The 25,000-nt window shown below is 33.2% G+C and overlaps 1 protein-coding gene across 1 annotated transcript in view; it reads left to right on the top strand.

Annotated features, from left to right (window-relative positions):
- Nucleotides 1–25,000, top strand: part of ptprt (protein tyrosine phosphatase receptor type T) — a 535,469-nt gene that overhangs the window by 160,679 nt on the left and 349,790 nt on the right. The window contains exons 3-6 of the mRNA XM_056460746.1: nucleotides 854–1,125; nucleotides 8,659–8,740; nucleotides 12,056–12,171; nucleotides 16,790–16,964. Coding sequence (XP_056316721.1) covers nucleotides 854–1,125; nucleotides 8,659–8,740; nucleotides 12,056–12,171; nucleotides 16,790–16,964 — 645 coding nt within the window. The remainder of the gene's footprint in view (nucleotides 1–853; nucleotides 1,126–8,658; nucleotides 8,741–12,055; nucleotides 12,172–16,789; nucleotides 16,965–25,000) is intronic.

The following is a 25,000-nucleotide window of genomic DNA, read 5'->3' as shown; positions in this document are numbered from 1 at the left end:
GGTTTCAGCTGCAGCCATCTGCTGCATAAAAAATATGCTGGATAAGTTGGCAGTTCATTCCTCTGTGGCAACTCCTGGTTAATAAAGGGACCAAGCCTAAAAGAAAATGAATGAATGAATGAACGAATGAATGAACCTGCAGCAAGGGACTGTCATAACGAATGAATCATTGAGTCATTTATTAAAGTGATTCATTCAAACAGCAAGTGATTCATCAAAGAATCCAGCAAATGGTCGTCTTTGTAAATGATTTGTTGAATCATTGACTGAACTTCTTTGTTTTAAAATCATTCAGTAATGAAAGAAAGGCAGCAGATAGCTCATACATGTTCAGCTATACTGTTGTGTTTTCCTGGAAGGCCATGTTCGGTCTTAAATCAAGAAAATCATATGATGTGTTTATTGAACTGTTGTATGAAATCACTGTCAGTGAGAAATACCTCTCTTGCTCATGTGATGTTGCTTTTATGCTACAAAACGTTTAATATGTGCAATTGAAAGATTTCTCCACCAGTTTCACATGCAGACAGACTGTGACCTTGTTACGGTTGTGACCTTGTTACTGTCAGTTCATTACTCATTATCAGTTGCCATTTAAATCGAATGTAATAAGAACGATAAGAGTGGTGTAGTGTGAGTGTTCTTTGAAAACAGTTCGTTAATGATTTGTGAGGCTGATTCAGTCCTCCAACTTTTGTGTTTGCGAATCTTTTTAAATGATTCTTTCAAAGATAAGACTCAATGTCATTTCCCATCTGTTGATTTAACAACTGAAAGCGATGAACAAAATTGTAGTGTAGTTAAGATGTCAGGTAATGTCTGACCTATTGTATGTGATGTTTTCCTCCTGTAGGTTCCTTCATGATGGTGAATGCTTCAGGTCGAGCATCAGGTCAGAAAGCCCACCTGCTCCTCCCCACTCTAAAAGAGAACGACACCCACTGCATAGACTTTCACTACTCCCTGTCCAGTCGGGATGGGACGAGTCCCGGGACTCTTAATGTCTACATAAAAGTGGATGGTGGACCGCAGGGAAATCCCATCTGGAATGCATCCACTCCTGTCACTGAAGGCTGGGTGAAGGCTGAACTCGCCATTAGCACCTTTTGGCCCAACTCCTACCAGGTAAGCCTGATGTTAGCAATGGTTTCAATTCTAGAGCACATTTGAACCTATTTTTAAAGACGGCCTCTGGTTTTAAAATAGAAAATGCATTGCACTTACATTAGACATCTCTGCACTTACAGTTGAGGAGAAAATGATTAGCCCTCCAGTGAAATAGTCATTCTTTTTCAAATGTTTCCAAGTATTTTAGTTTTAATGACTAATTTCTTTTGTCTTTGCTATGATGACAGTACATGTTATTTTACTAGTTATTTTGCAAGGTGATAGTTTTCAGATTAAAGTGCAATTTAATGGTTTAACTAGGTTAATTAGGCAATTTAAGTTAATTAGACGAGTCAGTGGCTTGTTCTGTAGCCAATCAAAATGGGGACTTCTAATATTAAGCTTAAACTAACAATTAAATATATAGTCAATACTGTGTAAATTTCCTTGCTTTATTAAACATAACATTACAATTTTTGTACTGCAGGGTTAAAAATTGATGATGACTTTTCATTTATTTTGTTTCGAGAGTTCACACTTAGATATTGTTTGACAACTGTTAGCAGGTTTGGCATGCTGTCTCGGGAGAGAACCCTGAGCTCAGAGATAGTTGAGCCCAGGGCTCCCGCCTGGTCCATAGAGCATGTGAGGGGAGTACGAGATCCGTGGTTCTCGAGAGCTCCCCGTGGTAAAGGAAGAAAGGAGGAGAAGGGGTGGATGGGGGGTTTCTTCGGAAAACGAAGATAAGAGAGTAGTTCTAGCTAGGCTACTTATAGTAAGTTGGGGTTAATCTGATTGAACTAGTGAATGTAGATGAGTGCCCAGCTGCAGTCAATCATATCACGTGCTCCTCTCGAAATTAGTTTGTGAAACTTCACTTAAAAAAGTAGTTTCTCACAATGTTTATTGAAATATCAACAATACTTATTTTGCATATGATTTGCATATATAATTTGCATCTAAAATGATGGTACATGAATGTTAATGTCTCCTAAAAAGATGCTAGTTGGGGTGAAAAAATACTTTGGTGTAAACATACTGCTGTGCTTACCACAGTATTATTGTAAACTTAATATAATTATGTTCAATTTTAATACATTTTGGAGCATAATATTGGAGTGTATGTAATGTATATAGAGTTTACAGAGCAATATGTATATATATATTGTATTTATAGTGTATACATAGTGTGTTTATAATGTATGTAGTGTATATATAGTGTGTATGTAGTAGAGCTGCACGATTAATCAAAAAAAGATCACGATCTCGATTCGACCTCCTAGATGATCTTAATCCAGCATTTCTACGATTCTGCCAATCATATTTTCAAGTTCAGGAGAAGCAAAGGCGGTCGCACAAGTGTTCACGTTGTTTTACATACATTGTTTTACAACATGGACACCTCCAAATGGTGTTGAAAGAGTCACATAGTGTATTTATACCGTATAATTCACCCAAAAGTGTCATTTCTGTCTTCATGTAATGAAGTATTCGCGGCCGTACTGTCCGTGAGCTGTTACCACAGAGAGGGCGGGTGCCCACCCTACATGCGCGTCTACTTTAGTGAACAGAACTTGCATAGGCTGTGAATAACAAGTAGTAAAGTTGTAAATAACATTCAGTTTGTAGCACAGAGCAATCGTTTTGAGCTGCGTGGGAAGTATGAAAAGCACTTAGCAGTGAAAATGAAACCGAAAGTGTGCACGTCATTTAAATAATCATATTGCATTTTAGAGTTATGATTGCGACAAACATTTCATGTTTTTCTTTCTTAGCGAACACAGAGTTGTGCAAGTGAATAAATGATTAACAGTCTCAGTATAACTACTATAGCCTTATATAACGTTGAACATAATGCAAGAGGGATATATAGTATATGTAGTGTATAGAGTGTATATAGTCGATGTAATGAATGTTGTGTAAATAGTGTATATAGTCTATATAGTGTATGTAGTGTACATTATATAGAGTATATAGTGTATATATGATTATATGTTGTATATATAGTGTACATAGAGTGTATAATGTATAAATATTGTATATATAGAAGAAACTGTGTATATATATGGTGTATATGTAGTGTATATATAATATAAATAGTCTATATGTAGTGTACATTGTATATATAGTGTTTGTAGTGTATATAGTGTATATGTAGTGTATATAGAGTACATTGAGTATATAGCAGATATAGTGTATAAATAGTATATGTAGTGTATATATAGTGTATATAGTTAAATAGATAAATAATTACCCTTTTGTCTTAGGCCTGATTAGCAGCACAGCCATGATCAGCGAGCTGTTTTTAAGCATGACGAGATCTGTAGAAAGCCGAATGCACTGTGAATTTTGTTCCCTTGGCCACTGAAATTGACTAAAGTTTATTTTCTGCCTCATATTGGTGGTGAATGGCTGCAATTGAACCGCAGAGAGGGGCAGTAGATTGCTCTCTACTCCAATTACCACTGCAATCACTGTCCCCTAATCTAACCCACAAATGGCCCTGGTGAATAAGCTTTTAGCTGTTAATTTTAGATCTGTCTTTTTGCTTATTACCTCTTACTCTCACCCCCTGCTTCTTTTTCCCTCTCCCTTTTGCTTCTTTACACCCAGATCTCTCTCGCGGTCTCTCTTTCGCTCTCTGCCTCTTAGTCTCTTTATCGTACTGTCTATATAGATTCACCATTCAGTCTGAGAAATGGAATACCCTTATAAGATTAGCCGTGTAATTAAATTAACTAATGAGAAGAGCAAATATTTAGCTTGTGATGGGAATACTGAACTGCTCTTGGCAAACAGAAGACTAATATTTGCTGAAGGCATCTATTTGACCAGCAAGCAATATCAAGGCTTTGGTGTGTGTGTGTGTGTGTGTGTGTGTGTGTGTGTGTGTGTGTGTGTGTGTGTGTGTGTAGTTGATTTTTTTAGGGTAAATCTAATTTACTGACAAATAGTCAAAACAACAAATATTTTTATGTTGCTTTATTTTATTTAAATAATTTAATCGGATTTCAACATTTTTTTACAACATACAAAGTATAACTGACTAGAAAAGATCATTTGTTTCAACTAAAAAATTAAGACCACATTCTTGCTGCTTTTATTTTTGAAAGGTACTGATGATACTATGAAATCCTAAGACATCTGAAATCCGATTGATTTTTATTTAACTTTTTTAACGTTTTTAACATGGCTCCAATAATACTACACAAATATTTAATTTAATTTGATTTAATTTAATTTAATTTAATTTAATTTTATTTTATTTTATTTTATTTTATTTTATTTTATTTTATTTTATTTTATTTTATTTTATTTTATTTTATTTTATTTTATTTATTATTTTATTTTTTTGTATTTTTTGTATTTTTTTATTTTTTATTTTATTTTATTTTATTTTATTTTATTTTATTTTATTTTATTTTATTTTATTTTATTTTATTTTATTTTATTTTATTTTATTTTATTAAAACAACGAACAACCAAACTGCAAGTCTGAACACACACACACACACACACACACACACACACACACACACACACACACGCACACACGCACACACGCACACACACACACACACACACTCACTCACTCACTCACTCACAAACAAAATATTTCCACAATATATGTGATTTGAATGGGATTTTTGCCAAAACACACCTTGTGTGTCTACAGTCTGACTAAGATAAACATGGTGGGAATCAAACCTGGACAAATATATTTAATCCCTTGGTCACATTGAGGCCTTTTTAAGAAGCCAGGGACTGTATATATATATATATATATATATATATATATATATATATATATATATATATATATATATATATATATATATATATATATATATATATATATATATATATATATATATATATATATATATATATATATATATATATATATATATATATATATATATATATATATATATATAAAAGAAAAAAAATCTATATATGAATGAAAATATATATATATATATATATATATATATATATATATATATATATATATATATATATATATATATATATATATATATATATTTTTTTTTTTTTTTTTTTTTTTTTTTTTTTTATTTATTTATTTATTTTTTTATTTAAAAGTGTATTGAAATATTTAAAGTGAAGTATTAAAAATATATTTGTTTTAATTAGATTTTGTGGTGGAATATGACCCGGACAGATTCACACTCTGTATTTGTTCCCAATTTGTGTTCATGCAACGACATTTCAAGTTTTTAAAAGCACTCGCTTCTCTTGCTGAGCTGAACTTAATAAATTGCCTGTTAAATATCGAGAACTAATATCTGCTGGAAAATCAGCCCTTGGGAGTATAAAGTATACTGAAAAATATCCCACTGTGACTTTGATTAGAGCAACGAGTTTGCCAGATAAGTGGCCAATTTTGCCAAAACGAATCTCTGGGTTAATTGACTTGTTTCCTGCCGTGTTACATTTTAAATCGTAGGGTGCCACTTTCAATGTGACAGTGTTTAAAGGGTAAAGTTTCATGATATGCGAAAGGGATAAAAAAGGCAAATGAATTCTGTCTCTTTTTGAACTTGTGATGGTACATTTTAAAAAGTCGTTTTTCCCCATGTCATCACAGCTTTAGAGATCATTTGAGTCAGCCATAATGTGGTGAATAAATTATGAATACAGAAATGTCCTTGAGTAGGGACAAGGCTGGAAAAAAATATATGAGATGAAGGTTTTTTCATTCAAAATTGAAATGATTTGTTAAAACCCTAATGTCATTTCAAACCTGTATGACTTTCATACAAGATAATGATGATACTATTAAATCCTTGAAAATATAGAATCCTATTTATTATAATTTATCTATTTAAAATCTATTTTCAAGATGACTCCAGTAATACTACTCGCTTAATTTAATTTAATTTAATTTAATTTAATTTAATTTAATTTAATTTAATTTAATTTAATTTAATTTAATTTAATTTAATTTAATTTAATTTAATTTAATTTTTTATTTAATTAATATTTTTTATTAATTATTTTATTTTATTTTACTTTCATTATATACTTTTATATTATTGTATTTATTTAGTTTTATTAAATTTAATTAGTTTTATTTTATTAAATTTATTTACTTTTATTTTATTGCATTTATTCTTTTTTATTTTATTTTTTATTATTATTGATTTTAATTGTATTGAATTTATTTTGTTTTGTTTTATTGAATTAGTTTATTGAACTTATTTTTTTACATTATTTTATATTATATTATTTTTTATTATTATTGAATTTTTATTTTATTTTATTTTATTTTATTTTATTTTATTTTATTTTATTTTATTTTATTTTATTTTATTTTATTTTATTTTATTTTATTTTATTTCAGCTTAGTCCCTTTATTAATCTGGGCCAACTTATCCAGCATATGTTTTACGCAGCGGATGCCCTTTCTATCACTGGGAAACATCCATACACACTCATACACTATGGACAATTTAGCTTACCCAATTCACCTATATCACCTATACTGCATGTCTTTGGACTGTGGGGGAAGCCAGAGCACCCAGAGAAAACTCATGCCAACACGGGGATATTATTTTTTATTTAATTTTATTTTATTTTATTTTATTTTATTAAATTTAAAAAGTCTAGTTTTATTTTATTTTATTTTATTTTATTTTATTTTATTTTATTTTATTTTATTTTATTTTATTTTATTTTATTTTATTTTATTTTATTTTATTTTATTTTATTTTATTTTATTTTATTTTAGACTCAAAGAAAAACAATGAGCAACCAAACTACTAGTCACGCACACGCACGCACGCACACACACACACACACACACACAAACACACACAAAACAAATAAATACTTCCACAATATATCATATTGTGATTTGTGCAAACACACCTACAGTATTAGTCCCTACAGTCTCGCAAACAGTAACATGATTGGAATCAAATGTGGACTTGTATATTCAGTCCTTTGACTGATCACACTGAGGCCTTTTTAGGAAGCCAGGGACTACTAGAGTGCATCCTGTGTCCAGGTCTTGAAGTTTCAGTGCCAGCTGTTGGCAGCTCTGAGAAAAGAGGGCATTGTTCAGACCACACACGTCTTCACCACATGGCCTGTACAGTATGCCATGTAAACTATGCCAGTCCCTTGAATTTGAGTTTTACTGTAGTATATCAGATTATGTTTTGAAATGTTTGCTTGTGCTCTCTTTAATCAAGATTAATTCAAGATACAATTGTTCCATTTACCTCATCATATTTACTTCGTCATATGCAACAGAATTATTTTTTGTTCCCAGAATTTCTACAGAAAGTGGCAGTATGTCCTTTCGATACAAAGCTCCTTCTGACTGGAACAATCTCCCTTCCTTTTTTAGATCAATTAAATCACTTAGTCTTTTTAGGGCTAATTTATTTTCTTTTCTGGAAACAACTTGCGAATGTTATTAATATTGGCTCCAAATTAAATGTTTATTAATTATTTGTATGTTAAATTGTTTGTACTTTTGATTATATGTTTTTGTTTATTTAGGCCTCAGATTGTGGGAAGTGTTTTAGGTGGAGTGTGCTGCTTGTTTATTTGTTTGTCTTGTTAAGTGTATGTACGTTATGATGTGTTGTACTCTGTTTGATTTATGAACTTTTAGGGACCCCCTCGAAAATGAGATGATTCATCTCAAGGGGCTATCCCATTAAATAAATAAATAAATACATAAATAAATAAATAAATAAATAAATAAATAAATAAATACAATTGTACTGACATGCAAACATTTGTGTATTGTGTATTGCAAGACTGTAGGCCAATGATGTTTTAGTATCATGGCGATATTATTGTAGTTTTTATTAATATGACATATTAAAGTCACTGTGAAATCAAAATATTTATAATTTTAGATGTTTGTATCAGTATGTTACACTAGTAAGCTTATAAGGATATCTATAAGCTAGTATGCTCCAAAATAGTGACACAATTAGTGTTTTTAGAAGATATAAACATTCAAAGCTTGCAGTTTGTTACTTCCGCCTAAGTGGACCGGTGATTTTTTGGACATCTCATTAAATCTTCTGACCAATCAAATTCTGTCTATTATGACATGCCACGCCCCCTTTAAGATTCTTTTCATTTGATTCATTTGAGCTCAATTACTCTCACTGACAGAACTGTGGTTATAAAGAACTGCTATTGGCTGGTTTATAAAAAGAGGAGGAGCTAATATACCCCGCCCTGTCTTCATGTTTCAGTTGAAATTACATCAAACACCGAAAAAATAAATGCACATTTAAAAGCACTTCATATGGACCTTTAAGTACTTAATCGATCATTCCATGTTGTTGTTGTAGACCCTGAAAATTTACTTTACATTTGCAATGATTTTTCATAGTATGAATAGATATGAATAGGCCATTTTGTCAAGTAAAGATCTCTCCTGTTGACTTAGAATGTTTTTGTTTTCTTTCTTGAAACAAATGGACCATTTTGCTTCAGTCTGAAACAAGCTGACTTGATTTAAACGCTTGATTTCCTCTCCTCTTTTTTCTCATTTAGGTTATTTTTGAGGCAGTTAGTGTACAAGGGCATCCTGGGTTCATCGCGGTGGATGAAATACATGTTTTGGCCCACCCTTGTCGTGAGTACACACACACGCACACACACACACACACACACACACACAGACACACATATACACACAGACAGAGCGCCTGCTTACTTTCACAGTCTTGGCTACGCTGTAGGAGTTCAGTCTGTCAACTACTGTGAAAAGCACTTCATGTGGATCGAGGGCTGAACAGAGATGGAAAAGGCCAGCAAACAAGCAGGTCTGTGCTGAGGATGAGAGAGAGAGAGAAAGTGAAAGACATACTGCAGAGTGCCCATTCCTCCATCATTCTTGTTTTGACAGAACTTTAGCCTTTGACTTGCTTTGTCCTAGATCTCACTCTCACTAATGCAAAGCTAGAGGTAAAATTGGGGAAATATTTGTTCACGAATCATGACATGTTGTTGAATTCAAAATGACCACAGATGCTTTTTTTGTACGATTCATCATTGCATTTTATATATAAAAAAGGTCCCTCTTTAGATTAAGTGGCCTTAACTAATATGTACTTGCATCAAAATATAAATACAATGTACTTAATGTGTTCATAATGTATTGCAGAACACTTCTGGTTCTCTTGAGGTGGGATACAGGCAAAGTAACAAATTACAAATACTTAAACTACTGTAGTTGAGTAGTTTTTTCTCAGGAATTGTAATTTACTAAGTAGTTTAAAAAATGTGTACTTTTACTTTCCCTTGAGTACATTTTTAGTGCAGTATCGGTACTTTTAATCCACTATTTTCCTTCAACCTGCAGTCACTACTTTATTTATTCTTGTCTATGGTGATTAGAAAAATCAGTCCTGTGATTCCTGTCCAATCAACTCGCACATAGGAGGTAAATAGCATCATCTTGAACTACCTCAAGACATGGGTGATTTATAATTTCAGCAAAACCCTTGAAAGCATTAAATGTCCATTAAAAGTGTCCTATTGATGGTACAGCTTGATGTTGTGTGGATGTTACCACTATGAAATCTATCAGATGTTGGATTTTGGTTGACATACCTGACTAATAAATGTCAGTATTTGACGTCAATATGACGCTGGTTCAAGATGTTGGATCGACATTGGATTTTGATCACTTTCCAACACAACCTGAAATCAACCAAATATCAACGTCATTATTGGACATCAACCAAATATTGATGCCGTTATTGGACATCAAAATAACATTGTCTTTGGACTCCGGCTAGACATTGAATTTTTGGTCACCTGACATCGCAACCTAAATCTAACCTAATATTAACATCTTATGAGGTTGTGGGCCTGCTGGGAAATAACTAAATGCTCTACAGAATGTTACGTTTACACACATCCACAAATTACATGTAAATGCTTCAGCTTTTTATACCGTAATACTCACTACTTTCTACTCTTGAGTACTTTTGAAAGGTCTACTATTTACTCATACTTTGAGTAATGTTTACAGAAGATACTTTTATCTACTTGCACTACATTTTTGGGCAAGTAATGGTATGATTTTTCAGTACTCTTTCCACCACTGGATACAGGTATGGTTAGGGACAGATTTGTTGGTATGTTTAGGTTTAAGGGTTTGTTATTGTCTAAGGCACAGCTGTCAAATCCAGTTCCTGAAGGGCCGGAGCCCTGCAGAGTTTAGTTCCAACCCTGCTTCAACTCAATTACCTGTAGGTTTCAAACAAAACTAAAGGACTCGATTAGTATGATCAAGTGGTATTTAGGTTTGGAACTAAACTGTGCAAATCTGTGGCCTTCCAGGAACTGGATTTGACACCTGTGGTCTAAGGCAGTGTTTCTCAACCACTTTCCTGGAGGAACACAGACACTGCATGTTTTAGATGTCTCTTTTTTTTGTCTGTTACACCCATTACAGGTCTTTCAGTATCTGCTAATGAGCTGATGATCTGAATCAAGTGTGTTTGGTTAAGGAGACATAAAAAATGTGCGTTGTTGGTGGTCTTCCAGGAACGTGGTTGAGAAACACTGGTCTAAGGGATAGTCAACAGTGTAACTATAAATGTAATTACAGAAATGAATTACAGATGTAACTACATGCAGGTATTTAATCAAGCACAATTTATATTTAAACAAGTACAATGTAAAAACATGTATTTACACAATAAGTGCATTGTAACGAATTATTAAGTTCAGTGTCATTTGAGTATAGTTAAGGCCACTTAATATTGAGTGAGACCAAAAACTTTTTACTTAAAATGATGTGTGACTACGGAAGTAAAGTGGAATGGAAATGACAACTTCACTGTCTGTCTTCACTCAGAAGAGCCATTGCAGTTGCCAAATTAAACCACGAGGCTCTTGATTTGACCATCCATTTCCAGTGTGACAAATTTTTTCCATCTTTTCTGCCTTTTTTCTTACATCCTGTACTATAAAATACATATTTTTTGTCAAATCTGTAAAATGACAGTCTTTACTTTAGAGGTCATAACTGAAATCCAGTGTGAAGTGGCTATTTGACATTTACATACAGTGACATTTTTAGCTGACACTTTCATCTGAAGGAAATCAATTCATCCTAGCAATGTAGAAAGCATCTTCACATAATGTGCATAGTATAGTTTCATAAGAAATATAAAAAAACAGTGTACACTTTGAGTTGCAAAAGTATGCAATAAGCTAATATTTCATTCCACACATCCAAATGTTTAATAAATGTAATAGAGAGTCAGTTGAAGTGGCACAAATATAGATCATGACAATGTCTTATCTTGATTTTTTGTGCCTTATGAATATGGGTGTGCAATTTCAAGATTTCATGATGAAATGTTAATGCTCTCCAGGTTACAGCAGAGATACAATCTATATTCAAAATGACTTTAATTGAATAAGACTGATATTGCTTTTGTGCTAAATGCATACATGCACATAGATAATAATGAAGCTAGCAATGAAACTAAATGAAAACTATTATACTAAGTTTGGACAAAAAGTTTCCATTCTATTGAAAGACAAATTCAGCTGTAAATATCTGTACATGCATATTAGATTTTTCTGTCAGCTTTATTAACGAATGCAATGCAAGCTCTGCTCAATTGCTAGTTTTTCCAAGTTAAAACATGCATACAAGAGCTCAAACAAACACTAATAATCATTAAATTAGATACAAAATAAATGTTTTCAGACCACATTTAACTAGCTAAATATCTCACAAAAAAGTGTTCAGTTTGTTTTGAAACTAAACCCTGAAACAGCAGATCTACATTGCAAATACTTTGTGGTTGTCAGATATTTGAATCAATTTCACATGTCCTAGTATATTTAATAATAATGTATATGTAATAATGTTAATAAATCTTTTGCTTTATGTTTTTGAAGGCATATGTGTTTTGTTTGACAGGCAAGACTCCACATTTCCTGCGACTGCAAAATGTGGAGGTGAACGTGGGACAGAACGCCACATTTCAGTGTATTGCTGGAGGCAAATGGTCACAACATGACAAACTCTGGCTACAGGTGAGATACGATACCAACATGCTCTCTCTCTCTCTCTCTCTCTCTCTCTCTCTCTCTCTCTCTCTCTCTCTCTCTCTCTCTCTCTCTCTCTCTCTCTCTCTCTCAATCAAAGTTGAACATTGAATATGTCCTTTATAAATTAGTGAAGGATTTGGAAAGTCCTACTAATATATGGGAAATAAATCAATGCATCTGTGGAATTGATGACGATAGATCTCTAAAGATGTATGCTCGAAAGCGTTCTGTTAATATATGTTTGAAAGTTTACTGTGTGTATGATCCTTTTCCTTTTTATTTATTCAGTATTTGCTTTTTAATTATTTATTGGTCTGAAGTTAATCTTTTGATATTAACTATTTGTTTCATGTTTTTATAATTTTTTAATTAAAGTGACTGGAAAAGTTAAAGTCTGTCTCCCACACTCACGTACGCATGCATGCATGCGCGCACACACATACTTGTACAGCTATCTTTACAGGGAAGAAAGTAATTTATTACAAAATACTTGATTTATGAGCAAATTTCCTCATTTGGACCAATAAAATATTCACACAAGGTCAACATTTACTGGTATTGTCATACTTACAGGAACATTTGGTCCCAACATTGAAGAAATACATTTACCGGCCACTTTATTAGGTACACCTTTCTAGTAATGGGTTGTGCTTATTGTCATGTTCAGAAAACCAGTCTGAGATGATTCGCACTTTATGACATGGCCCGTTATCTTGCTGGAAGCAGCTAATACTCAGAACAATACTCAGGTAGGCTGTGACATTCACACAATGCTCAATTGGTACTAATGGACTCAAAGTGTGCCAAGAAAATATCCCCACACCATTACACCACCACCACCAGCCTGAACTGTTGAGACAAGGCAGGATGAATCCATGCTTTCATGTTGTTGATGCAAAATTCTGACCCTACCATCCGAATGTCACAGCAGAAATCGAGATTCATCAGACCAGGCAACGTTTTTCCAATCTTCTATTGTCTAATTTTGGTGAGTCTGTGCAAATTGTAGCCTCAGTTTTCTGTTCTTAGCTGACAGGAGTGGCACCCAGTGTGATCTTCTGCTGCTCTAGCCCATCCGCCTCAAGGTTATACGAGTGCTTATTTGAGTTACTGTTGCCTTTCTATCAGCTGAAACCAATCTGGCCGTTCTCCTCTGACCTCTGACATCAACAAGGCATTTGCTCCCACAGAACTGCCACTCACTGGATATTTTCTCTTTTTTTCGGACCATTCTCTGTAAACCCTGGAAATGATTGTGCAAGAAAATCCCAGTAGATCAGCAGTTTCTGAAGTACTCAGACCAGCCATTCTGATGCTCGGTTTGAACTGCAGCAGATCATCTTGACCATGTCTACATGCCTAAATTCATTGAATTGCTGCCACGTGATTGGCTGATTAGAAATTTGCATTAACAAGCAGTTGGACAGGTGTACCTAATAAGTGTAAGTGTAAAAGGCACACACACACACATACCAGGAATAGTAATACAAGACACCCAAACACACACGTTCCTGTATAGTTCCCAAATACAAATGAAAGAAGCTACTGAAACAATCATAGACACAACTACTTCATGCTTAACATACAAGAAAACTGTATGGAGACTGCTATACTCAGTTTAGTTATAATTGCCACTCAGTTTAGTGCAATAATTTCTATTATATTTAAAGAAAATCAATATGTATGCACCTTTGTATGCAAATAGGATACATTTTTATATAGCAGTTAAAGTTTAGAATAAAAAAAAAAAACAGACCAAAACACATTGACCATCACAAAAACATGCATACAAGAGCTCAAAAGAGCACATTAGGAAACATTGCATTAAATATATAATGATAACACAAGTTTCTGTTATTGTTATGAATGTGAAGCATCTCTTATTATGTGTGTGCATGTACAGAAATGTTCACATCATTTGCATTGAGAGGTTTTGATTTGAACCTTGGTCTCGAGACTCATCGCTTGAAGAAACTTAATAACTTGTTGGAGATTTTTGTCAGCAGGATTTCTAAGCTAGAGTCTGTGTCCATGAAGTCTTAGATAAAATTACTTTTTCCGTTGGCTGGAGACTATAAGCCTCCATCTATCCTGTGCTACGGCTCTGAGACATGAAGAAATAACCCCAGCTCACACTGAGTTTAAGAGGCTGATGTCACACTGTGGTCCACCTTTTGAAACACCTTTTAGAATAGAATGTATTAACATATCTGTTTAAAAGGATCAATCTTATTTGGGTTTCAGCAACCCTTATTCTCCAAGTGAAAGAAAAAACATGCATACCAGAGCTCAAACAAGCATCTGAACACTTGAAATCATTAAATTAGATACAAAACATTCAAATAAATGTGTTTTTTCAGAGCACATGTGCTTGTTACAAGCTAAATAGTTCACAAAAAGTGTTCATTTTACCCAAAAATGAACATTTACTCACTATCTATTCACCCTCAAGTGGTTATAACATTTTATAACATTTGATAGAATGCTCATTTTTGGGTGAACTATCCTTTTAGGTTTGTTTTGAAACTACAGTAGATCATAGAACAGCATATTAATATCGCAAACACCATTGTGTTTTTCAAATGTTTGAATCAGATTTAAAAATGACCCCCGCTCACACTGTGTTTTAAGAGATTGAGAATGTGTTAATAGAATATATAATATCTATTATAAAGGATCATTCTTGTTTGTTTCAGCAGTGTAATGGTAAAGGATTTTCTCGTTTTCCAAGTGACAAAAACATGCATATAATAGCTCAAACAAGCATTTGAACACTTGGAAAAATTCAATTAGATACAAAATATTCAAATAAATGTGTTTTTTCAGACCACATGTGCTTGTTACAAGCTAAACAAGCTAAATAAAAAGTGTTAATTTTACCCAAAAATGAAAATTTACTCAATATTTATTCCCCCTCAAGTGCTTAAAAACATTTTTGGGTTTCTTTCTTCTGTTGAACACAAAAGAAAGAATATATTTTGAAGAAAGCTAGAAACCTGTAACCATTGACTTCCATGGTAAGAAAATGCAAATACTATGGGAGTCAATGGTTTCTTCAAAATATCTTCTTTCTTCTGTGTTTAACAGAATAAAGAAACTCAAATAAATTTGGAACCATTTGACGGTGAGCAAATTTGATAGAATGCTCATATTTAGGTGAACTATCCTATTATGTTTGTTTTGAAACTACAGTAGATCATAGAACAGCATATCAATATCGCAAACACCTTTGTGTTTTTCAAATGTTTGAATCAGATTTAAAAATGACCCCCGCTCACACTGTGTTTTAAGAGACTGAGAATGTGTTAATATAATATATAATATCTATTATAAAGGATCATTCTTGTTTCTTTCAGCAGTGTTATGGTTATGGCAGGGGTCAGGAACCTTTTTTCAGCAAAGAGCCATTTATGATTTTTTTAGCAAATGAATTTTTTTAAAGAGCCACCGGCCACTTTATTAGGTACAACTGTCCAACTCCTTAACGCAAATTTGTAATCAGCCTATCCCATGGCAGCAACTCAATGCATTGAGGCATGTAGACATGGTCAAGACGATAGAGTACTACTATAAATAATACAGGTTTAAACAAAAACTTTATGTCCATGCACAACTTAAAAATAAACAAATATGAAGCATCACATGTAGAGCAAGACCATGAATGAAAAAAAGGACATTTTATTGAATGTTTTTCTTTTCGCCATCACCACTCATGGATGTTGTTTGAATTTACATACACGAGAAGATTACCATAAAAAAGCAAGTTGTTAACTCTTTATAGGTGTCACAATTCTTTATCCATAGTGCCGCACACGCGGATTGGTTGAAACGTCCTTTCATTGTTAACTGAGTTCTTATTCATTTTGCTCTAAAAAATTACAATTAAAAAAAGATTTATAATTGTATTTTAATCCAAAACTGATTTCTAGTGATGGTTATAATTTTTTAAACTGTTATAAATTATTATTAAAGGGAGACAGCTGGAGAGCCATGTATATTTGGTCAAAGAGCCAGATGTGGCTCGCGAGCCATAGGTTCCCTACCACTGAGTTATGGTAAAGGATTTTCTCATTTTCCAAGTGATGAAAACATGCATACAATAGCTCAAACAGGCATTTGAACACTTTGAAAAATTAAATTAGATACAATATTATATATAAATATGTACAAGCTACATACTGTAGTTTACAAAAATGTGTTAATTTTACCCCAAAATGAACATTTAGTCACTATTTACTCACCCTCAAGGGGCAAAAAATCTTTATTGAGTTTCTTTCTTCAGTTGAACACAAAATGTAGATATTTTGAAGAAAGCTAGAAACATGTAACCTTTGACTTCCTTAGTATTTGTATTTTCCTACAATGGAAGTCAATGGTTACAGATTTTCAGCTTTCTTCAAAATACCTTCTTAAATCAGCATAAAAGTAAAAAGATCATAAATATATCAATTTCACAAGCACCTTTGTGTTTTTCAAATGTTTGAATTAGATTTAGAAATACCCCCAGCTCACACTGTGTTTTAAGAGACTGCTTTTGAAACACTTTACAGAACATGATGAATTTAACATCTGTTATAAATGAGCATTGTTGTTTGCATTTCAGCAATGGAATGGTAAAGACACATCTCTCATGGTAACGCGAGTGGTGAACCATCGGCGATTCTCAGCCACTGTTAGCGTAACGGACACGTCCCAGCGGAGCACCAGTCGTTACCGCTGCGTTATTCGATCTGACGGAGGATCTGGAGTCTCCAACTATGCTGAGCTCAGTGTCAAAGGTGCGTAAGGATCTTTGTGCCACTTTTTTTTGAATGATCATGTAATTTTGAAATATTGTGAGATTTTATGATGCTAATATAGTGTTGATAAGCTCTTACTGATACTTAGGTGCCTGCCTTGCGCGTAGTCCTGCATTTATAGTTCTGCGTGCTGTTTGTATTGCTCTGCAATAACACTTCCAAAACGCTAGCTGGCAGTAGGTTTTTATGTTCTTCTGTGTCAAGTTTCTTCATGGCTGTTTTGATTTTATGAACGCTACATTAATGTATACGTAGCTAAAACTTGCTCATTCAGAGGCAGGAGCCAGCGGACATGCAACTTTAATCTTAAGGTAAACACAAAACAAAATTTCCATCTGGAGCTTCTTCATGGGACTCGACACTTGTAACCATCCACTCACACTGGCTCACGGTTCTCAGCACTGCCCACACTGGTCACTGATTACGTCTCCGATTGCATTTTTTTGGATTATCAGCGCATCGTCAGCAGAAGTACACATAAATCAGCCTTTAGGCATCTAAAGAACTAATTTAAACCCATTCAGTTCTGTTGGCTAAAAGCTAGTGTCTGTTATCCGCCATTCATATTGACACAATGCTGGAGTTGGTTAGTTGTTGACTATATTTAAAATTCAAAATATTAAAGTGCAAATATTAATACAACAATAACTAATGTTAATTTTAAATGTTTATTTTTTAATCAACGGTTTTAATCTCTATTAAAAATGATTTTTATTGATATCTTAACATTTTAAATAAATATTTAAATATTTATTTCAATAATTTTTATTAATAACTGCACTGTAAAAGTATTTTAAATATAACTGTATTTGACAATTTAAAACAAAGTGCAAATATAAATACAAAATAGCTAATATCTATTTTTATTTTTGTTTTTTAATTAATAGTTTTACTGTCTATTAAAAATATTGTATTGATGTATTAACATTTAATTAAACTTGGATATTTAATTATTTATATTAATAACTGCACTGTAATAATGTTTTAAATTAGGGTTGGTGCTATCACGATGCTGAGCCGACATCACGATCCTCTGCCCTGCCTCGTCGCAACAGCAACTCGCTCACGAAAAATACACACCTAGGCCCGGTTTACACTAATACGTCTTAGTTTTAAAATGGCATTTTAGAACGAAAACGATCCACATCTACACTGCAGTTTCATCTAGCATTTCTGAAAAGCCCTTCGTCCACACTATACCACTGAAACCGCACATCACGTGACCACACACAAAAACTCTGTCATGCGCTACAGTGTATGCGCGTGTCTGAGCTTCAGCAGTCACGGGTACTTTGAGCACAAAATCCCAGAGAGCAGTGTACGTCAGGCAGTTTATCAAGGATGTATCGATGGGTCGCGTCTGACTATAGTTGTTAAACATGATATTTAATTCATCTTGTCTCTATCTAATGACTCTTCTGTCTTTTGAACCTATCAGGTAACACAGCATCAACCAGTTGCTGTTGGTTGTGCACCTTATTAGCAATCAAGTTTGTCGATGTCATTATAACGACACAGATCACTCTGCCTAATTATGCCAGAGTCCCGTGGAAAAAGTGATTGACAGGTGGGAATTTGTGTGTAACTTATATTTTTTTATTCATTTATGATTTGGTTATATGTGAAACAAAAACGATGCGGGTCAGATAGTTGAAACGATAGGCTACAAATAATTAATTCATTATGAATTAATTAATTATTTATAAATAATTAAGTCACCGCCGCCTACGATGACGATGCCATCGTCCATCGCAATGTTTAACATTAGATATCGTACAATGCCAAATAATATGCCCAACCCTATTTTTAAATATAACAAAAATCTACTATACTATTTCTATTATTATTAATTATTATATTTAACATACTATGCTTTTAATTACATTATTAATATAAAAGATTATAGGATTTTAGAACAAATTTCACTGTATGTAGTGCAGCTCACTGTTTACTTAATATAATTGGAATTGAAGTAAGATAATCGCTATAAAAGTAAAATCAAAGAAAGGTGGATTTAGTTTAGTCTGATTTCTTTGTTTTTCATGTCTATTTACTTAAAAAATAAGCAGAAATGAGCTTAATGATGAAGATTGTGCTATAATGATGCCGTGTTTTTTATTGTACATTTTGCATACTTGTCTGTCTGAAAAGCAAGTATCCAGAAAGTTTGCTTTCATTTTATGCAAATTACTGTAACTCACATTTCATAAATGTGGGCCAGTGTTCAGGGACATTGGCTTTCAAATGCTGGCGCGCACACTTGCCAAAACACACACACACGCACAGGCACAAAGCAAACCCGCAGCCGAAAATACAGTACTTATAACTGGCATCAGCAGTCAGCAGCAGGAATCCTCTTGAATTGTTACCCACAGAGTGTTCATTATTTCAGCTAGCATTACTAACGACTAGTACCGAGGCCTTGATTCTCTCTGCTTCTTAAGATAATGGGGTGGTAGAGCCTTAGCTTAACTATAGAGAAATTGTACCACTTATGCAGAAATCACAAAAAAAAAAAAACTTTGGTTACCCTCCTGCAAAGCTTGTTAGCACGTGGCATGGTCACTGGACTTGAGAGAAAGGCTAGCATCTGTTTTGGCAGTGCCATGTGCAGTTAGCTTAGCCAAAAACACCTTTAGTGGTGCGCTTTACCCCTGATAAGCTGTGCCCGAGATTCAAGCTTGTCTACCCATATGGCACTTGGAAAGTAAAATGGAGAAAAACCTAAGATACATCAATTTCTTTCTCGTTTTTTTGGAAAGCTACATGATTAAAACCCTTAATCACTGCAGAGACGTGAGCGCTAATTGTCCTCAGTCTTTATTAGAAGGTGTTATTATTCATTTCAGATAGCCAGGATTAGTTAAATTGACTTTTTAAAAAGCACTAGAACATCTCTAGGCTAGTAATTCAAAGTCGCTCCTTTATTTCTGTGCCAAAACACAGTTTGTTCAACCTGAATCCAGACTGATGTGCTATATATGAATTTTTCATTGTAAGATTGGGTACAATTGAAGTCAGAATTATAAGCCCCCTGTATATTTCACGCTTCTAAACATGAAACTTTTAGTAACTAATTTATTTTATCTTTGCCATGATGACAGTAGATCCTAAATAAATAGTATTCAACTTAAAGTGCAATTTAAAAGTTTAGGTTATAATTAGGTTAATTTGGCAGGTTATATAAAGATAGTTTGTTCGTTGGACAATCAAAAAAGGACATTGCTTGAAGGGCACCTATTTCACACCTTTTTCTAGATTTAAGATAAGTATTTTGTGTCTGTAAAGTTTCAGCTCAAAACACCCAGTGCTCCCCACAGGTTTAAAATATTGCGGTGGTAGCCGGATTGAAACACACCTTTTACCCACACCACATAAATGATCAACTACATGCGACAAACAAAAAAATAATGTGATTTTAACTATATTTTTATTGATTATGACACTGTTATACACCTGTTCTTTTCAATAGGTAAAAGTTATTTAAAAAGGCTGTTGAAATAAAAGAAATCCACTATTTCTCTTACTTTTATGCTATTTAGGAGCCATGTGCACCCACTGACAGGTAAAGGGTGCTCTCTATCTCTCTCTCTCTAAAGTTGCTTTATTGGCATGACATTACAGTATTGCCAAAGCATTTTAGATACGTATAAAGTTTGTAATATATTAACATCATTAAATTAACAAAATATACAGCAGAGGAAAAGTAATTAGCAGAAAAAGGAATAAAATAGACATTATTGCTAAAAATCATAATAATTGCTAGAATAAAAAGTGTAGATTATTTAAATAATAATGATTAGCCATTTCTAATGGTGTACATATATTTTGCAGCCAGTATATTTTGTTTCCTCACAGTTTATCTGAGTCGTTTATTAAATGATTAATCATTTAATGTTTCTCTCGGGGCTGTGCGAGTGCAGTTGGCTGTGAAAAGGTAATGCAAAAACGCAAACAAATAACAGCAACTTTAGAAAGCAAATGTAAAAATCGAATACTGGACATTTTAGGAGTTTCAGAAACTACGGTCGGACTCATTTTGGCGCATCTCTGTGGGTTTGCAGACCACGTGACTGTCTGTGGGTGTGTTGACAGTTCTTGCACACACAGAACCAGCAGTAGGAAACGTGCAGTGCGAGCATTGAGTGCGAGAGATTTTCCACTGGTTAATCGATTGCGAATATTTGGCTTTCTTGGACGGACACAAAAAGGTGTAAAAGGATGATAATAACACTATTATTCATGTGTCACCAGAAAATATACTTCGGCGGCATTTAACATACCTGAGTGGCCCGCCCAAGTAAAGTCTATGTGTGGGAAGCACTGAACACCCATCCGATTATTTATTATACTGTGAGGGAAAAGGAATGTATTTTTATTACTTTTGTGCCTTTGTTTTTTATTAGAAAAAATGTTTAGACTAACAACAGATTAATCGATCTTTTTCTGTTGTATGATACCATAAATTAACCAAGCATACTTCTTATTTCGTACTGTGTTGCATAGTACTTAGAAGGAACTGCTGACACGAGGAAAATTGCTGAATAAGAATAAATATACTGCAGGGGGCTTGCTCCAGATTTGACTTCTGTCTAATAAGAAGTCTAAACATGTCACAAGAAGCTTGATGTTTGTAGAAGTTGTGAAATATATTGAAGGTCACCTCAGTTTTGGTATGCAGAGAAGGGTTGCAGAAAGAGGAAGTATGTTTGGGTACAAGAGCCAAAGGACTGCTGAATGACTGATAAATCATACCAAAATCACCTGTTAAAATTAGTTGTGTACATATGCTGGAGTCAGGGAAATGACCTCCTTAATGTAATTATTGTATTGCATTGGGGTAACGTAACCTAGAGCTTTGTCCTCGATTTATTCATTTGTATCTAATAAATTACTAATATTTTTGACATTGAAGAAAAGCCTCTCCTAACCTTTTTTATTTAACATACATGGAATTGGCTTGATATTCCGTTGGCTAGATATTAGCACATTGTAGCTGTTTTTGTTGCCTGTACCTTCAAAGCAAATGAGCGGGTTCTACCCTGCACACCATTCCAACATGCCTGTCAGAGTGTCTCCATCTTGTGCTACGTCAGATAAACAGCACAGTAACAGACATGAAGGAAGCAGATTTTTAATTCAAGCCTTTCTGAAGCGATGAGTCACACAACGTCTTCAAAATTTTACCCGCGTTTAACTTTGCACTGTTTTTGCACTGCAAATGTGACAGGATACACGCTAGTATACACTGCTATATGGAAATCCGTTATGTTGATATACAAAATGAACCTGATGTTACGTCCACAAACCGGGATTTAAGCGTCTTCTATTATAATTGTACTGACATGCGGCTGTGGTGATGAATTACAGTGATTTTACCATCTTTAACTTACTTGCTCTAAAAACATGCACTGTTTTAAAAACGTTTAAGCTTGTAAAACTCATTTGATGACGATTGAGGATCACAGCAAGCTGAACAGATCTTTTATTTCCAGTTGCTTTGCACACGTCCTGTCTTGTTGATATTATTATATTAATATACTCTTGTTGTTATATTAATATAGTCTTGTTGATATTATTATATTAATATACTATTGAGACATGTTAATACGCAGCTGTCATTCAATTCGGTGGGTGGGGAAATCGCACTACATCAAGTTACGGTAGGCCTCAAAATGGGAGGGATTTGGATCCTATTTTAACATCAGGAAGTTTAAAAAAAGAGACTTATTGTCTTTATATTACTCGAATATGACTGTGGACACACTATACCTACACACACTTTTGCCCAAACAGCTTCTAAAAGATAATTTTTGTCATAGGTGCCCTTTAAGACAGCTAATAATATAATGGCAAATATAATAATAAAATGGCTTCAAAAAACGGCTTTTATTCTAGCTGGAATAATACAAATATTTTTTTCTCCAGAGGAAAAAATATTATAGGACATACTGTGAAAAATTTCTTGCTCTGTTAAACAAAATGTAGGAAATATTTGAAAATGAAAAACAAATTCACAGAAGGGTGAATAATTTTGACTTCAACTGTATATGTGGGCACTGACTGTGTTAAATTATCGGCTCTGTTAAGCATGTTTAACACATCTTATTTATAAGAAAAACTCTGAAATTAACATGTCAATTTTATATTCCGTCAACCTAAACTGGCTTTTTATGTTTATGTGAGGGCATTTACAAAAAAAGGCCTTGCATATGTTGACATTGTGTTTATTCAGATGTAGAAAGTTATCTCTGAATACTAATGAGGTGACTGAAAAAACAGGATGTTTATGGTAGACTGGACAATAGCTGGTGTATGTGAGATTGGATTGACTAATCATTTAAGGTGAAGTGTGTAATTGCTGTGCCATTGCAGAACTAATTAATATGCTTTTCCAACACATTCCTCCATTGTTAGGCCACAGATTGTTCCAGACTAGCATCATTAGTCGTCAAAGCATCATTTGAAAAGAGTTTAATCTGTAACTCTGACAATAAAAGTAAGTTTAAGGCCTGGCAAACCCACATTACATTTTGAACCGCCCGAGTTCCCAGGTGAACTCAGCATGACAGCGAATCTAAAGCTTCTCTTTGCAGATGATTTAGCATTGCTGTCGCTGCTCCAGCAAGCACCTTTATCCTTTATCTGCTCTGTAAGACATGGTTGTCCTAATATCATTGCAGGAAAAAATGGAAAATGTTAGAAGCTTTAGCCCCAGAAGCGGATTAAATCTTCAAAAACACCATTCAGTTTGGTAATGCGTTGAATATTTCACATATACTGTTCATCATTTTAGTATATGTGGTATTTTTGATTTAGCTTTCAGTATACCGTCTATAGATTTTGGTTGAAATAAAATGTACGCTTTAATTCAGCAAAGCTGCATTCATTTTTATCAAAGTGGCATTGGCTATTATCTTTTAAAATCTTTTGAACTTTCTATTTCTATACATGTTCATTTAAATCCTGGAGAGAAATGTCACATTTCTTAAGCAGCAAATCGGCATGTTAGAGAGATTTCTAAAGGATCGTGTGTCATTGAAAATGGATGTAAAGATTTTGAGCTTTAAATCAAAGCAATATATTTTGTTTTATAGCACATTTAAATTGAAGTCATTTATTTTAATATAACAAACAATATACAATCATTTTGATCTAATGGGAACATAATGGATCTAAATGGTAAGATAAAGTCAATTGATATTTTTCTATATACATTTTATTTCAATGTATTATTTTTGTTATAAAATAAAAATACAATATTTTTTATTACAAAAATATATTATTTTAGATATTATTAACTGCAAGAAAAAAGTTGATCACTTTATAGTGTTTCTATAATATTTACAGTGTTTGTACTGACACTTTCAATTTACTATAATCTTCTATGTGAAGCTGCTTTGGCACAATCTACATTGTAAAAGCGCTATACAAATAAAGATGAATTGAATTGAACAGTATTATAAATATATCATATAAATATTTTGAGAATTAGACAGTATTAAGAGCTTATGACCAAATATTGCAACTTTATTTTTTTAAGCTGATGCAACTGTTCACTTTATGTAGTGCAGATATACTGTAAAATAACCAACAGCTCTATCTATCTATCTATCTATCTATCTATCTATCTATCTATCTATCTATCTATCTATCTATCTATCTATCTATCTATCTATCTATCTATCTATCTATCTATCTATCTATCTATCTATCTATCTATCTATCTATCTATCTATCTATCTATCTATCTATCTATCTGTCTATTTGTCTATCTGTCTGTCTGTCTGTCTGTCTGTCTGTCTGTCTGTATATATATATAGTTGCTATCAGAATTATTAAACCCCCTTTGAATTTAATTATTTCCCAAATGATAAATGTCTGATAATATTTTTTCTTCTGGAGAAAGTCTTATTTGTTTTATTTCAGCTAGAATAAAAGCAGTTATTAATTAAAAAAATATTGTTTTAAGTCAAAATTATTAGCCGTTTTAAGCAATATATTTTTTCGATAGT

Source organism: Danio aesculapii, chromosome 6, assembly GCF_903798145.1.
Source record: "Danio aesculapii chromosome 6, fDanAes4.1, whole genome shotgun sequence".
Lineage (NCBI taxonomy): Eukaryota > Metazoa > Chordata > Actinopteri > Cypriniformes > Danionidae > Danio > Danio aesculapii.
The sequence above is the reverse complement of the archived record's forward strand: the minus strand, read 5'-3'. Positions and strand labels throughout refer to the sequence as shown.